This window comes from Magnolia sinica, chromosome 16 (assembly GCF_029962835.1).
Source record: "Magnolia sinica isolate HGM2019 chromosome 16, MsV1, whole genome shotgun sequence".
NCBI classification, from domain to species: domain Eukaryota; kingdom Viridiplantae; phylum Streptophyta; class Magnoliopsida; order Magnoliales; family Magnoliaceae; genus Magnolia; species Magnolia sinica.
The window spans coordinates 47079683-47096327 of NC_080588.1; the positions used below are offsets into that span (position 1 = coordinate 47079683).

General features: G+C 40.8%; 1 protein-coding gene across 1 annotated transcript; it reads left to right on the forward strand.

The window, feature by feature from the left end:
- Positions 1-8665: 8665 nt before the first annotated feature.
- On the forward strand, positions 8666-16031 carry LOC131229816 (cysteine proteinase mucunain-like). The gene is made up of 5 exons (XM_058225856.1): positions 8666-9426; positions 13212-13447; positions 13550-13690; positions 14913-15362; positions 15724-16031. The coding sequence occupies exons 1-5, from the start codon at positions 8946-8948 to the stop codon at positions 15820-15822; spliced, it is 1407 nt and encodes a 468-aa protein (XP_058081839.1). The 5' UTR covers positions 8666-8945; the 3' UTR covers positions 15823-16031.
- Positions 16032-16645: the final 614 nt, after the last annotated feature.

The window sequence follows — 16645 nt, forward strand, 5'->3', positions numbered from 1 at the left end:
AATTGTATAACTATTAGTATGTCCAATGTGATTATCTTTTTATTTTGTAATATTGTATGATCTAAGTGTTAATGCATATGACGAAATAAAAGTATGATGTTATATTAGTTAGTCGTTAGCTTGTCATATATACTTCATGGGAGGAGGCACGATTTCAGGTCGAAAGATTTAGGGGCAGTAATCATAACCCTTTCATACATTTGAAGGATGCAATGAAGGAATGTGAGAAATTTTAGAACGGTCATATAACATCAGTCTCGGGCCAGCAACGAATGATGGAGACATTTCCCCATGGTCACATACAGTCTTACAAGAAAATTCTGACTCCAATCTCATCATTCTCAACCCACGTCGAACATCGGACGACAATAATGGTTCTACATGGTACATAGATAGAGGACTTGAATCCGACATTTAAGACACCAACAACGGTTTCAAAGGGTACATCGACAGATGACTTAAATCCAATCTTCGAGACGACATTTTTTTTATTGTATGTTGTGATAAAATTATAGGGAATTTACCTATGCCAACAATATTTTTTGTTATTTACGGTTACTTTACCTGTACTAACAATGTTTTTTTTAAAAAAAATGTATTAAACTACAGGTGTTGGCCTTAATGAGTGTATGAACCTGATATCTAGTTCATAGTCATTATCACCATGCAAACGTGTGCAAACACACAGGTGTAAACAAATGGTGGTAGAGATAAACTCATATTGAGTTAAATCTCCCTAGCCACACCATCCTAATATTTGAAAGACCATATTAGGGCTTGAACAATAGAATGTGGCAGATCTGAACCTCAAATGGACCATAAACTAACGAAAAGTGGGGACTGATGTCCTCCATGCAAACCTTCCTACGTCGAAGTATGATGTTTATTTGAGAAACCTGTTCATGGGTTCACCTAAACATGGACAAATGGGGAACACAAATATTAGCTTGTTAAAACTTGAGTGGCCTTCGAGAAATTGTAATAGGAGTCATGCAATCTTCACTGTTTCCTATGATGTGGCACAATTCAACTTCGGATCCGTCTCATTATTTGGGTGTTAACATAAACTAATTTCTACAAATGTATCGACAGTGTAGATTCAACACAGAAGATATGATGGGCCCCACATATGTTAATCATGTAGCTCAATAACAACAGACATTGAAGTCGTTACAGTAAATCCACGTCCATCCCACTACTACGTCTCCAAACGTGGAATCCTTAGCGATCCACTGACTATCATGAGCACATGTTACGTCTCAAATATGAACGGGGAGAACTGGTTTATATATGAGATACGCCTAATTTACAGATAATACCTTACACATGCATTTATTACAACTTTTGTAATTCCATCTACCTTAATACCACCTAATACAGTTGCCCAAATAGACTTTTAGACTCAGACACAACATATTAAAACACATGTTGTGTGATGGAGTCATATATATTAACTTTATGATGTCAGAAAAGGATCTAGCAGATTCTCTGACCAAATGACTATCTAAAAGATTAATCAATGATACATCGAAGGGAATGTGGTTAAACCTAAGATATGAGATGCCAGCATCAGCAACCCAACCTATACAAGTGGAGATCTCATAAGATATGTTCAATGTGTAAACAACACAACATAAGGTAGGTGATTACACTAATATAAATGAACTTCTTCTATAGTGTAACAGTGCGACCAACAATGTAGAATGATGAGTTTTTTAGAACTTTTAATGGATCCATAGCCATATATTTAATAGTGCATACAGTTGTTGTATACACTTGATGAAATTCACTTATATAACCGTAGAGGTGGAAGTCGCTTCCTATGAGAATTTGAGCGAACTCTTTAGAGTACTCATGAAATTTAGGTAATGACGTATGACTGAAAAGCATCGAACCATAGAATCACTTGCAGAAAAAGAGTTGTGTGAGTGGCGTATACTTACGATTTATACTAAAATGATTCAGGTTCAAGACTATAGTGTCACTTGATTCATGTAATTCGTTTTTACTTACTCTAATGTTGGTTCAAGTAAATGGGGGGAGGGGGGGCTAATAGCTCTAATATATATCATTGAATACACATGTGTGTGTTGAGCCAAGTTGTGTCGTGTCGAGCTGAGCTAAGTCCGAAACTATGTCCGTGTGCGTGATGCGTGACGAGCCAGACTGTGGGTGTGGGTGTACTCGTTGTGTGTGGGTACTTGGGGGCTTTATTTTGTGCAAGAGTGTACCTGCACTTGTGCATTTTCATTGTGAAACATATACATGTGGCTGGTTGGTTAGTCACATTTATTAGGTTTAAATTCAACAGACCAAAGCCTTTCGAAATGGTAGTTAATGCACCACTTCAAAGTTCATATAAAAACTTCTATTCTGTTTTAAAAAATCACAAAAAAATATTTCTACTCTCCCGTGAAAACTCTCTTTGTTCCTTTTTTGTTTTACGAGTTTTGGTTGATGAGTTTGTCGCTGAATAAAATCAGCACTTTCGGGTTAAATTGCAAGTGGTTCGAGCTCGCGTATAGTGAGTGCACCATTAGGACTGGGTCATTGTCATTATATCCTGGAGGTCGATTGCTCTGGAAACTCTTGCACTTGGGTTGCTGTTCAAGGGAAGCAAATTTAATTTTAAGCCGAGTGATTTACATCACGCCTTGACTCAATTCTATGAATCTTTCATGTTATTTTATTTTATTTTTTAATTTTAAATAATTTGTTTAATTCCACTAAATATTCCAACATTAGTTAATATGATTCAAGCTGATCCTTTTGTACCATGCTCCATGCTTTTCCTATAATAAATACCATGATCTGAGCAAACTGACAAAGGATACGATATTTCTTAAGAGATGTGGCTTTCAACAGGGTATAAGAATAAAAAATATTGTTTTCGAATCTCATTGCTTATAAGACTTTGCTATTTATTTTAAAATTAAATATTTAGCAAAATAAGATTTCCTTTCTTTTATTACAATAATCCAAGCCACAGGTAATGGAATCTCCTTTCCCACATTTATCACGACCATATGTTGAAAAGACGCTGTTAACCAATTGCTAGGGCAAGCCCTTTACAATGATAATACACGAAATTATTACATCCCTGTCTCCATTAGTCACGTGTTACATCACCAATGCTCTATTAGGGTTTGCTGAATGCATCCTCATGTATCAGAAGAAGGCATATTGGAATCTAGCTATCTGGATTTGAGATGTTTTTCGATGATCCAGACCGTTTGTGTGATAGGGCTCTTCTTAAATAGGAATACCTTAAAAAAAAAATAAAAATCTCTGACGTTGAATATTTCAACTCCTTGATTGTGCACAGTTCATGATCACCGTCTATATTAACAGCAAAAGAATCAAATGATCGAAGGGTTAAAGTAATCCAACTGGTTCTTTTATTTGTTACCCATCCACGTTAAAAAGTGAGACTCATCATATAAACGGTCCAGATCACTGGAGATTGCAAATTCAAAGGCTAATGTCACCATTTGATAGTCACACGGCCTGTCAAAACAACACTAATAAGTACATGCAAAGCTTACACGCATGGAGCAATGCCCATCAACACGCTACCATACATGTGAATTTGGCACACGTGTGCACGACCTAAACTTTCTATTCAATAGATGTGGCTACAAATTGTGGTCTTCTTCACTCCTCAAGTAGGCCACAGATCACCGTACAAACGAGGGCGAAACAAAATTCCCTGTCTGGCTCGACTGAAGGCTGAGATGATCCGGATATTAGCCTGGGAAATCGAAACGGTGGGGCCCATATATAATGGAAATTTTTAGAATCTTGCATATGAGTGCGGCGGTAATGGGAAGGTGTGCTAGGTGTGGATGGTACAGCTACACGCAGAAAACTTACCGCTTACACCGCCCTCCGAAAGAAGAGGCAAAGACGTATAAAACGTTCACATGTTCCAAGGTCTTTGTCTGATTAATATCTTTTCATATCACATCACGGTTTCCCATTTTATTAAGTAAGAGAACTTCTTCCGTGTTAGGTTAGCTAACTCCACACGTGTGGATAACTTGTATACCCACATAAGCACACGTGCAAATACGGGAAGCGAGTGCGAGGTCTGAGTTTTCCACGACGTTGGCAACGAGTAAGAGTCAAGCCGATTTAATGTAACTCGGTTGAGTCACGACTCGACGAGAAGCTCAGATCTCGCACGCATGCGGTCCAATTGAGATGCTTGTGTGGAATCCAAACCGTGTATCAGGTAGACCACCTCATGTTCACCGTGCATCCCAATTTTTTTGGTGTCCCTTCACCTTGGTGGGTCCCACCTGGTGACCAGATCGAAAGTTTCTCTACTGGACGTGCTTCTCCCACTTCTCCCCGTTTCACGGAAGGGACTGGTTACTGAGTAACTCAATGCGCTATAGCGTCCTTACTAAATTCTGTGGGGTCCACCGTGATGTATGTGATTTATCCAATCTGTCCATCCATTTTTTCAGTTCATTTTATGACATGATTACAAAATTGAAGCATATACAAGTCTTAAGTGGACCACATCACAAGAAACAGTGGGGATAATGATGTCCACCGTTCAAACTTTTTAGGGCTAACGGTCATTCAACCTGTTCATAAGGTCACACATACATCGATTACGGCTAAAAAACAAATATCAGCTTGATCCAAAACTTCCGTGGCCCCCGGGAAGTTTTCAACGGCAGGCATTCAATTTCCACTGTTTCCTGTGGTGTGGTCCACTTTGGACTTTAGATCTGCTTCAATTTTGGGTTCATAACGTAAAATCATCTGTAAAAGTAGATGAACGGCGTGGATTATACACATACATCATGATGGGCCCTGTGCGTATTATAGAGTTAGTAGCATGCTTAGTACGCAATGGGCGTCCCCGTTCCACCCTTGGTGTGGCCCACCCGAGTTGTTGGATTAGTCTTTTTTCCTATTTATTTTAAATCTAGGTCTCACATGAGGTGGTGCATCTGATGAATGGTTTGGATGGCACGGTGGCCCCTCACAGCTTGAACCCATGGCAACTCAATGTACGTGCGCATCTTGGTGTGGTCCATTCGAGGCAGGGCCTATCTAACCATACGTTCAGATCTCATGGACATTAGCCACGTGTGGGAAAAGAGTAACAATTAGCCACTTCGCGGATGGGCCCATCGTGAACGAATTGAAGCAGTTGGCTGTAACTATTCCATCCACAGATCTCCACCGTTGCTTTACAGTTTTCCTGGCTGTCCGAGATCAGTTTCTATGCAACAGCTCATTCAAGATGTGGTCCACTAATTGGATGGTCTGGATCCATGCATAGGTTCACGAATCCCATGTTTTTGACGAGGCTGAGATACTTAATAAATTGGGGGAGTCGGTTAGGTGCAGCCTTACCACCACGGTGCGGCCTTGACCGTGGGGCCCACCTTAATATATATATAGCATATCCGCACGGTCCATACGTTTTTGGAGCTCATTTTAGATGATGATCCCAAAAATGAAGTGGATAAAATTCTCATATGGACCACACCACAGGAAACAGTGGTGATTGAACGCTCACTGTTAAGGCCCACCGTAATGTTTCTCTGACATCCAACTTGTTGATAATGTCGCCGGGAGGAAAAGAAAAACAAATATCAGCTTCATCCTGAACTTTTGTGGCCCACAAAAAGTTTGTAATGGTCAATCACCACTGTTTCGGTAGTGTAGTGTACATGAGATTTTAGATCTCCTTCATTTTCCGTCTTATTTACTGAAATGGTCCAAAAGAATCAGATGTACAGCATGGATATAATTCACATACATTAAGGTGGGTCCCACAGTAAGGGCCGCAGCGAATCTGCCACCTACAAATGTTAAACTGCTTGGCCAGTTTTTCTAACCATCTTTTCTCATTCATGGATGGGTGAGCCATTCGCTGGGCAGACTGGTCTAGTTTTTAACAGAAAGGTACATTAACGATGGGGCCGGACTAAATCGCTACCGCCAATCGCATCAGGACTTCTCCCATGTAAACTGGAGATTGGCCCACTAATGGACGGCTGGGATTGGTTGACACGTCCCAGGAAAAAAATATATGAGTGGTTCACGTCATCTAAAATAAAATAATTCGGTTACTTCGGTTGCACCCCTCTACTTTCCATTATCAACGAGAAATTACGAACGATAACCGCGAGATATTAAATATTTATAATGAAATGGGTTGAAATAGTGCATGCACATGTAAAAAGACGATTGAATGGTCTACTTTGGCAGCTCCGTTCCGGAAAAAATAACTTGGATTGCGTGGGAAGACCGCCGACTCGGTGCTGTGTGCTGCTGAAAAAGGTACGTGGCCCCACCATGATGAATAAGTTTAATCTATACCGTCTATCCATTTTCCCGCCAAAAGTGAGTCAGATCGAAATTTAAGGTGGACCACTCTGCAGGGAACAGTCATGATTGAACGCTCCCTAAGTAAAAACTCCATCCAACCCGTTGATTAGTTGACACAGACGTCGACGAAAGGAAACAAAAAAAATCTAAAACTTTTGTAGGGCCCATGAAAATTTTAATGGTGGGTATCCCATCACCACTTTTTTCTACAGTGTGGTCCACTTAGATTTCGATCTGCCTTATTTTTTTTGGCTCATGAACTAAAATGGGCCGGCAAAATAGATGTAAGGCGTGGATAAAACATATAAATCATATTGGCCCCACGGGACATTTCCATCACCACTAAGTACCGAGGTCGGTGCTTTGTGTTACACTACAGTCCGAATCCCGGGAAAAGCTCCCAACCTTCGGTGCCACCATTAATATTTGCCACGTGGAAATATATTATAGGCCCGTCTGAGCAGTTATTGATGATATCGTTGGCAGGGGACTATCCATGCTCATGATCATGGCCACTGAACAAGTTGTACCCTGGCCAGAGGCAACCCATCCGTGGGGCCCACTTTAAGCGGGGCATGTCCCATATACGATAGATAGGACGATCTTATCTCCTGTTTTAGTGGAATTCCTGCTCTTGAATTTGGACGGTTGACAATTTCCATTCCAACCGTCCATTTAATAGCCAGAAATCCGTTCGATACAATATTATTTTTTTTATGGATGCTAACTCCTCTATTGCTGAGCTACGATTTGAACGGTTTTGATCTGGATACATATCTGATTCGTGTATATAAGCTGCGCATGAGCGTGGAAAGTTATTACTCTACCAGAGTATTAATGTTATTCTTGAAACTCTAGGGCGATTCGCGGGCGGAGAACTTGAATTGATGATTAGCAGAGTGCATGCCACTAGACAGAAATACTCTAGATCAGGACCACTCATTAGATGTAGAACTCTATGGAAAAAGCATTTGCCGAAAATCAATCCGTTCCACTGAGCAGGTGGTCCACCAATTCACGATAAGAATGGACGGTTAGGAAAAAAGACCGATGTTTTATATCCCACGTCCAACCGCCGATACCTGATGTCCCTACGTTTTATGCCACCGCAGCCACACGAATATCGAGTGGCCCAGACCCCACACGTGTGCCCCGCTGCCTCTCATGCCGCTTCTCGCCTCGCCTCCCACTCCTAATCTCGGCCGGCGCCAATCGCGCTGGCGTTTCTCCTGTTTTTTATCCCTCCTTGTAAATAATAAAACGACTCGCGCGTAGAAATACTGAAGAAACCATTCGCAGCTCACGCGCCCTATGTTGCAACATGTGAGAGATCTAACCCATTGATCACGTGGGTCCATTGTCAAGTACATCCTAGATAAAATGAAAACACTAACAGGGTTACAAAAGAATGGGTTTGTATTGAAAGATTTCAAACCTTTCAGATGATATATACACAATGTCCCATCGAAAGACAATATACTCTAGATTAACACTCGTCCCCACCCGATGAACGGTCAAGATAACACTCCATAAACGTCCCAACTCCTAAAATGGCAAGCGCGTGACCAACGCGAGAGCGAATAGAGGAAGTCGACATACAGAGAGAATCCAAGAGATATCCAACAAAGACCGGAATCGTCTCCAAACCCTGTGTAACACAGCGCGTAAAACAGGATCTCTGGGGTCCATCATATTGTATACATAAGATCCAAACCGTCCATGAGGTGAGAAAGAATACTTTTACCGTACATACAGAGTATAATCCTGATTGAATACAAAAAAGGGCCACGGAAAAAGGAACAATGTAAAATTACTCGTAAAACCATAAATTCACACAGTATGGCCACCTTAGTTTTCCATCAGGCTGAATTTTCTAAAATATATTAATCCTGTTTATCTACAGCTGATTAATGGGATTGATGGATAATAAATACCATGGTGATCCCAAACACAAACCTACGTTTGGCATCCCATCTCCATCGTTCCTTTTGGTGAAGCTTATTTGAGTCATTAATATATCTTATTTTAGTACTTTAGTACTAAGAATGGATTATAAAATCTGATAAACGGAGTGGATTTCATATATAAGATATGGTGGACCCAAAAAGTTGGGGTATTTTACGCACTCAAGTGCTCCAATAAAGCACTGTACAACCAGATGTGGGTTAGGGAAAGGTAACCACGGTCAAAGAGGTTGGGTTAGTCCGCTTTTATTCGTGGGGATGACGAGGCAACGACCCCACAAACGAGTGGAAACCCTTTCCCTATTTCTCCGGTTTCCTTGCTCTCGCAGACGCCTTACCTTTTCTCTCTCTATCCAAATATCCCCATTATAAGAGAATAAGCATCCCCTCTCGCTCCCACCTATCATCTTTCATCCTAACCCTCTAACCTCACCTCTTTATCTCCCCCCAACAATCCCCTTCCTTTACACCTCTAACACCACCTCTTTCCTTGCATACAACACATCACAAACACACCCAAAAAAAAAGAAAGAAAGAAAATACATCTCATGTGTGCTTAATAGAAGTTCTTGTGGCATTTGTATTTTGATTTTTTTTTTTCGGGGTTTTAATTGATTTGGGGATATGGGTTTTTCAAGGAGTTTGATTATGGTTGGTTTTGTGTGGTTTTTGTGGACGTTTGTATCGGCATGTGCCATGGACATGTCCATCATAAGTTATGATGAGGGGCATGGGATGAGCGTGCCGAAAAGGAGTGAAGAGGAGGTGAGGGGTATGTATGAGAAGTGGTTGGCTATGCATGGAAAGGCTTCTAATGGTTTGGATGAGAGGGAGAAGAGGTTTGAGATTTTTAAAGATAATGTGCAGTATGTGGATGAGCATAACGCTGGGAATTCCACTTTCAAGCTGGGGTTGAATAGGTTTGCAGATTTGACTAATGAGGAGTTCAGATCTATGTATTTGGGGACGAGGACGGATTCGAAGCGGCGCTTTTCAAAGCCGAAAAGCGACCGGTACCTTTACAGGCAGGGTGATAAGCTGCCGGAATCTGTTGATTGGAGGACGAAGGGGGCTGTGGCTCCTGTCAAAAATCAAGGGAGTTGTGGTGAGTCTCTCTCTCTCTCTCTCTCTCTCTCTCTCTCTCTCTCTCCCTCTCTTTCCCTCTCTTTTTTGTTTGATCGGTTGGTGAATTTAGAAACCAGTTGAATGACTATGATGCCCTTGGATTGATGCTAATATGTTTTTAATTTGAAAAGGGTATTTTCGTGATTAGATGGTGTTACAGACCTAAATGATGCCCTTGGATTGATGCTAATATGTTTTTAATTTGAAAAGGGTATTTTCGTGATTAGATGGTATTACAGACCTAAATGACGATAATGCCCTTGGATTGATGCTTCTATTTTTTTTCTTTTGAAAAGGGTATTTTTGTAATTAGATGAGATTTTGGTTTTGTTGGGTTCTTGGGTTGAGGTATTTGGTTGGTTTGATTGGTTGGTAGAAGCTCTGAGAACCCATTTGAATGACCATGATGCCCTTGGATTGATGCTTCCATGTTTTTATTTTGAAAAGGGTATTTTCGTATTTTGGTTTTTGTTGGGTTTTTGGGTTGAGGTATATTTGGTTGGTTTGATTGGCTGGTAAGACCAGTTGAATGGCCATAAAACCCTTGGATTGGCGCTCCTATGTTTTTCTTTTGAAAAGGGTATTTTCGTAATATACGGTGTTTTGGTTTTGTTGGGTTTTTGGGGTTGAGGTGTTTGCTTGTTAAACGCACAGAAACCAGTTGGATGTCCGTAATGCCCTTGGATTGGTTCTTCCATGGTTTGCTTTTGGAAAGGGTATTTTCGTAATTAGATGGTGTCATGGCTTGCTGGTTTTTCTTTTGTTGGGCTGAAGCGCTCTTCTCACCTGTTTCATCGGTTGATAGAAGCTTCAAAACCACATGATTGACCATAATACCCTTGGATTAGTGCTTCCATGTTTTCCTTTTGGAAAGGGTATTTTCGTAATTACATGCTGCTCTGGTTTTGTTGGGTTTTTGAGGTGTTTTGTTAGGTTCCGGTCTCTCTATCGCTTTGTTTTTGACTGGTTGGGATTTGGCAAGTTGAGAAATCAGTTGAATGACCTAAATGCCCTAGGATAGATGCTCAAGGGCATTTTTGTGATTAAATGGTTATCTGATTTGTATGGGTAGTGGTGTTTGTTTGGTTTGTGGGTGATTAATTTTCTAATCGTGGGTTAGTGGGTGGGTGGGTATTGTTAATTATTCTCCGTTTGATTTGTTTAAGCTAGTTTTATATTCGGCTGACTAACATCAATTTGATACTAACACCCACCCTGTTTTTTGGTACACCCCTTGTAATCTGATAGTGCGTACAACTTTGTACTGTTTTATCACCAAAAGTAGAAAATAATGGTGTATCTATTGAAAAATTAGGTGTAAATAGTAAAAACTTAATATATATATATATATACACACACACACACGCAAAGAGGCGTACGTTTAGATTGATAGTCCGGCAGGCACTTTACATATGGTAAATCAAACCGTCCAAATTATAGAATCCACTTTAGATGGACCATTGCCACAAATTAGACGAGTCCAAAGTGCCTTACCTTCCGGATTAACTGACAACTGTTAATTAGATTTTTTCCATTGTTGACCCTTTTTTGATGGCCACTATTTGGACCGTTGGGATTGTTCCTTTTTAAAAAAAAAAAAAAAAAAAAATTATTTGCAGGGAGCAGATTGGGTGCTGGTCCGGTCCTCCACCCAACAGCCATGACCAGCTGGTAAAAATGAAGCAAATCCAAACCTTAGGTGGACCAGACCATGGTAAATAGTGGTGATTGAACATCCACCGTTAAAAACTAACTGGGGCTTAGATGAAGAGAAAAAACAAATAGCAGCTTGATCCAAAACTTCATTTTTGGGAAGTTTTTAATGGTCAATTATACTGATTCCTTTGGTGTGGTCCACCTGATATTAGGATCTAGTTCATTTTTGGGATAATGCTCTGGAAGAAACTAACAAAATGGATGTAATACATGCATCAAGGTGGGCCCCATGGTGATGGCCGCACCTTATTCTTCCGGGATTTGCACTCCGTCAATAGTGGGTCCCATGTTAGTAATGGTTTGGGTTGATTTCTATGTATGCCGTGGCAGTGCACATGGTCTCAGATTCCAAGATCCCAACTACCCATATTTGGATTTTTTTTTTTTTTTTGTAATTGAATGTGGACAGTTTTTCTAATTTCTCTTCGTAGCCTTCAATGCCTATGTAATGAATCAGAGGGTTATGATTGTCCTATCTAGGAATTTTTTGGGGCATGGTACATCCACGTTATCGCGCAACAGACGAGGCCTGGATTCCAAAAGCATGATCCCTAATTTCGGTGATATCATTGATTCTTCCTTGGATGGATGCCTTTTTTGGTTCATCGCAGTGTCTAGATTCAATGGAAGTGTGCTTTTGATTCTTTCTTTATTTAGGTTGTCATCTTGTCGTTGTACATAGTGTTATTTAATTCAGGCCTGTTTATTCTCTTTCTAGCCTCCCATCTTAACTTACAGGCACACGTGTGTAGGGTCCATGGTGTCATTCACAGTGGGTCCAAAAACTCAGGTGGGCCACATGTATATAAAATGAATGGATGGGTGAAAATTAACGGCAGCCCACATCCAGCATTTGTGTCACCCAACTGATCGGTGTTGCTATTTTTGGCCTGTGCATATAAATGATGGGGCTCATGACCTGATGAATGGTTTGGATCTCTCGCTCAAGATAAACAATGGCACATGTGCCTGCATGTAGGCGTCTAGCAGAATTCATGAATTTGAGTAGCAGTTTTGGAGTGTGATTCATATAGAGACCTTATCCAGACTTGGTCAACTGGTCTGAGTGGGTCCTGTTTGTTGTGACTTGATTGGTTTTGGACTGAAACTGATATGACTTGGATGATGATGGGTCACCAGTTATCTGAAACACAGTCCAAGTAGAGCAGGGTATCCATGAGATGAATAGAGAAGCCATTTGTGGTAAATTGATCTCATGATCTAGATTGTCCATCCAGTGGGTCCAATGAATTCCGTGACAGAAACAGTGGCCATAATGGTTACCACCATTACCTTTACGATACAGGTTATAACGGTCATTATTGCTCCCATAATGGCCGTTATGGTCTCTCACTCTGTCTCTTTTTAAAATTTTATTATTATTATTATTATTATTATTATTATTATTATTATTTTTTATTGGAGAAAAAAAATCTGAAGAACCTATATTGTCCCAATAATCGACAGTTATGGCCTTTATGACCTTGTAACGTGTAACAGTTGCCACCATTACTTTTATGTAATGGTCTTTACAACACACCATGAGTGGGTCCCATTTTCAATGGTTCGCGGTGTAAAATAAATTACATTAGATCAACAATACAAGATGCTCAAAAACAATAATTGGAATTGTGGACTATTGAAATGGTTATAGAATGCACGAAATTGTTATTTGTAAGAATGGATTTTTGAATTGTATGTATGAGTTTTTCATCTTTTCTCAAAATTCTTAGGATAAACACCAAATAGAATAGCGGATTTCTTTCATCATCTTCTTCTTTTTGTTTAAAGATGGACAATTGAATAAGAGAAATGATCACATACAATGTTTCTTTGGTACAATGTTTTTCTCCCTGCAAAACCATGTTTTTACCATACCATGATTGTATGCGATTATTTCTCGTTGTGTAGATTGAAACTAATACAACATGCGAAGATGCATCATTTGGTATTCTCTTTATGACAGTGAACGCCTTACATGATACTTGTGCACTGATTTTTGTTTTCTTATGTTTTTTTTTTTTTTTTCATGTAATGATAAATGAAAAGGGAGTTGTTGGGCTTTTTCGACCATTGCTGCTGTGGAAGGAATAAACAAGATTGTTACAGACAATCTGATCTCACTTTCGGAGCAAGAGCTGGTTGACTGCGACACCTCTTACAACCAAGGGTGCAATGGAGGCCTCATGGACTATGCTTTCCAATTCATCATCAACAATGGCGGCATTGATACTGAGGAAGATTACCCATACAAGGCAAATGATGGTCGCTGTGACGCTAACAGGGTCAGTTAATATGAGAAATAAATTACCAAAAATTTGCTTTTGTAGCACCATCCATGTAACTAAATGGGAAACTGTTTTATTGCTTTTGGATGCTTCTTGCAGAAAAATGCCCATGTTGTCACGATTGACGGGTATGAAGACGTTCCAGTGAATGATGAGAAGGCCCTCCAGAAGGCTGTTGTGAACCAGCCGATCAGTGTCGCCATTGAGGCTGGCGGAAGGGCTTTCCAACTGTACCAGTCGGTAAGGCTATGTTCCTATAATGCAATTGCTTTGTAGGTCTTGAATCCAGTAATGCTTGGATATTTCAAAGAACCATCTCCTTAGCTATCCATATTTCAGAAAACTGCTGGTTTCTAACTCAACATTTGTCTGTTGAAATTTCTTTCTTCTCTGATCAAAGGGGCGAATTGTTTAAATTAAAGGTTTTAGAAATTTCCAGCTACCAATTCTTGGAAATACACTCCATTTGTAAGAGAAGTAGCGTAGCATCTCTCACTTAGGGAGGAATTATATGTGATCGTGTCAAGCCTTTAGTTTGTACAAAAGGGGGGCCTGCAGCTCTGTGATCTAGAATTTCGATCTGATGGTCAGCACAACATTGATGGATGATTACCAAAAATCTCCCTTCATCCAATACAAATGTTGCTACATTAAGCCTGATGCACAAATTGGCTTATGGAGCCCACCGGGATGTTTTAATGACATGCAGTTTGTGGATGCCCACCATTAAGAACCTTCCAGATATAAGTAGGCCCATGTTTCTTTTTATATTCCATCTAATTAGGTCATTCCAGAACTTGGGTGGGCCACAGCCAGTGATTTTAAAGGTTTTAGGCATTGCTTTTACATGGTTTCGCCCACCTGAGGTCTGAATTGACCTGCATTTTGGAAGCCTAGGAGAATAGGAAGGGGGACACATTGATTTGTACATTAAGCTTAATGTTGAAACTCCGGTGTATTGGAGCTCTGATCTCTTCTAAGGTTTTATTAGCTTTCTCCTGTTGAATGCAGACCATTGTTATCCTTCTGGCTTGTAATCCTTCTCTCACTGCAGGGCTCATGAGATCAGTGATCTCAATCACTAAGCCACAGGCCATGCTTGTAAAACCTCAAGGCTTGAGAATAATGTGCATATTCCAAATGCACGGATCATATGATTCCTCTCCTGGTCTTGGCATTGAAGTTTTGGGTGTGCATAAACTAAAGCAGAAAGTTTGTGAAAACCCAAGAACAAAATCTCGAGTTTATTGGAGAGTCACATTCAAGGCTGCCAACATGTCTGCAATTCATCTCTTCAATCTCTCCCAGCATGAATGACTTCTGCAATTTCTCTGTTTTCAAATTATTTACAACTTCCTACATTCATTAGCTTTAAGCTGATGAGGCCACAATCCCATTGATGTTTCCCCACTTGAGTTTTACATGAAGAATCTTACCCGGCACTGTTCTTACTGTTTTTTAGGGTGTGTTTACTGGGCGGTGCGGGACAGAGCTGGATCATGGTGTGGCCGCTGTCGGCTATGGCACAGAGAACGGCGTGGACTACTGGATCGTCAAGAACTCGTGGGGCAAGAGCTGGGGAGAGGATGGATACCTGAGGATGGAGCGTAACATCGCTGCCAAGTCCGGCAAGTGTGGCATTGCCATGGAGGCATCATACCCCATCAAGAAAGGCCAGAACCCACCCAACCCGGGCCCGTCCCCTCCCTCTCCTGTGAAACCACCCACTGTCTGCGACAATTACTACTCTTGTGCAGAAGAGACCACATGCTGCTGCGTATACGAGTATGGCCGCTACTGCTTCGCATGGGGTTGCTGCCCGCTTGAGTCTGCGACGTGCTGTGACGACCACTACAGCTGCTGCCCCCACAACTATCCCGTTTGCAACCTCGACGCAGGGACCTGCTTAACTGTAAGAAAGCCATCCTTGTCATCATGATTCTTGAGCATGAACACTTCAAAGGAATGTGTGCTGTAGGGACTGTCTATTCGGTGGACCATCCCCCATACCTCTCTGAGCAAGTTCCACATTCAACAGGCAAAACTTGCAACTGGATGATCTTGGTTGTTCGGATTCTAATATTTCTGGCCTTTGGCCCATCCTCATGGTGTCCCACCTGATTAGAAATGAATTTGCATAACCAGCTGGTAGAAACGGCCGGTCCTTTGGCATTTTGCAGCCTTCCTAAGACATTGTAGGAGCATTCCTTAGTCATTGTTGTTATTTCTTATGCTTCCCTGATGTTTGTTTGTTTTGTTTCTGCTTTCCACAGAGCAAGAACAACCCGCTGGGAGTGAAGATGCTGAAGCGGACTCCTGCCAAACCTTACTGGGCTTACTCAAGTGCCGTTGGCAAGAAGAACAGTGCTTAAAAGGTGTGTTGTTCTTTCGGGCCCCAGAAGAACAGGTAGTATGAGGTGCTCTTAGGGATAAGTTGGAATAATAGCACAGCCTCGCCGCTCTTCTTAGGTCTTTGGGGTGGGATGATTGATGATTGGGATGAATGATATTGTACATAGCATCCTCTGCACTTGTTATTTGAACGAACTTGATATTTACTAATTAAAACTAGCTTTTACTCTCTGTTGTAAATCTTTTTCTTGGTTTCTGCTCTCCTTTGGCACTCTTCGTAAGCAACCAATGAATTCAAACTCTACTAACATCTAAGAATATCATAATGAATGTTTCTTGAAACCAAAGAAGAATCGACATGAGGTTGTATTTATACTGAACGTAGATCTAATTTTTCTTGGAATTTAGGGAATTACATGGGCCCTGTTTGGGATCAAGGAAATGAGATTGTGAATTTGGTAAATTCATCAATCTGTCAAAATCTGTCAAATTCAGGGATTTGCATTGGTGTGGATTTCGCAAAATCCAAAGTCCAATACTTGGGAATCAAACGACAATTGATTTGGAGTGCATTTACTGTAGTGGTAGTGCGGGGCTCAAACCCGAACTCATCGACTAAACTGCCCTTTTCCGATGACAAGTGATTCTTGGAACCACAAGCGGGTCATGACAGGTCCAATAATTAGGTGGCCCAACTTGTCAAATGGACCAATTTTATAGTAACTTTCTTAACCATCTGTTTCATGGGCTATTAGAGTTGGGCATCGAGTCGAATTGAGTTAGGGCTGGCCTGACCTGACTTGGTTTAACTTGGTTTTGAAATAAACCTCACCCGACCTCGAC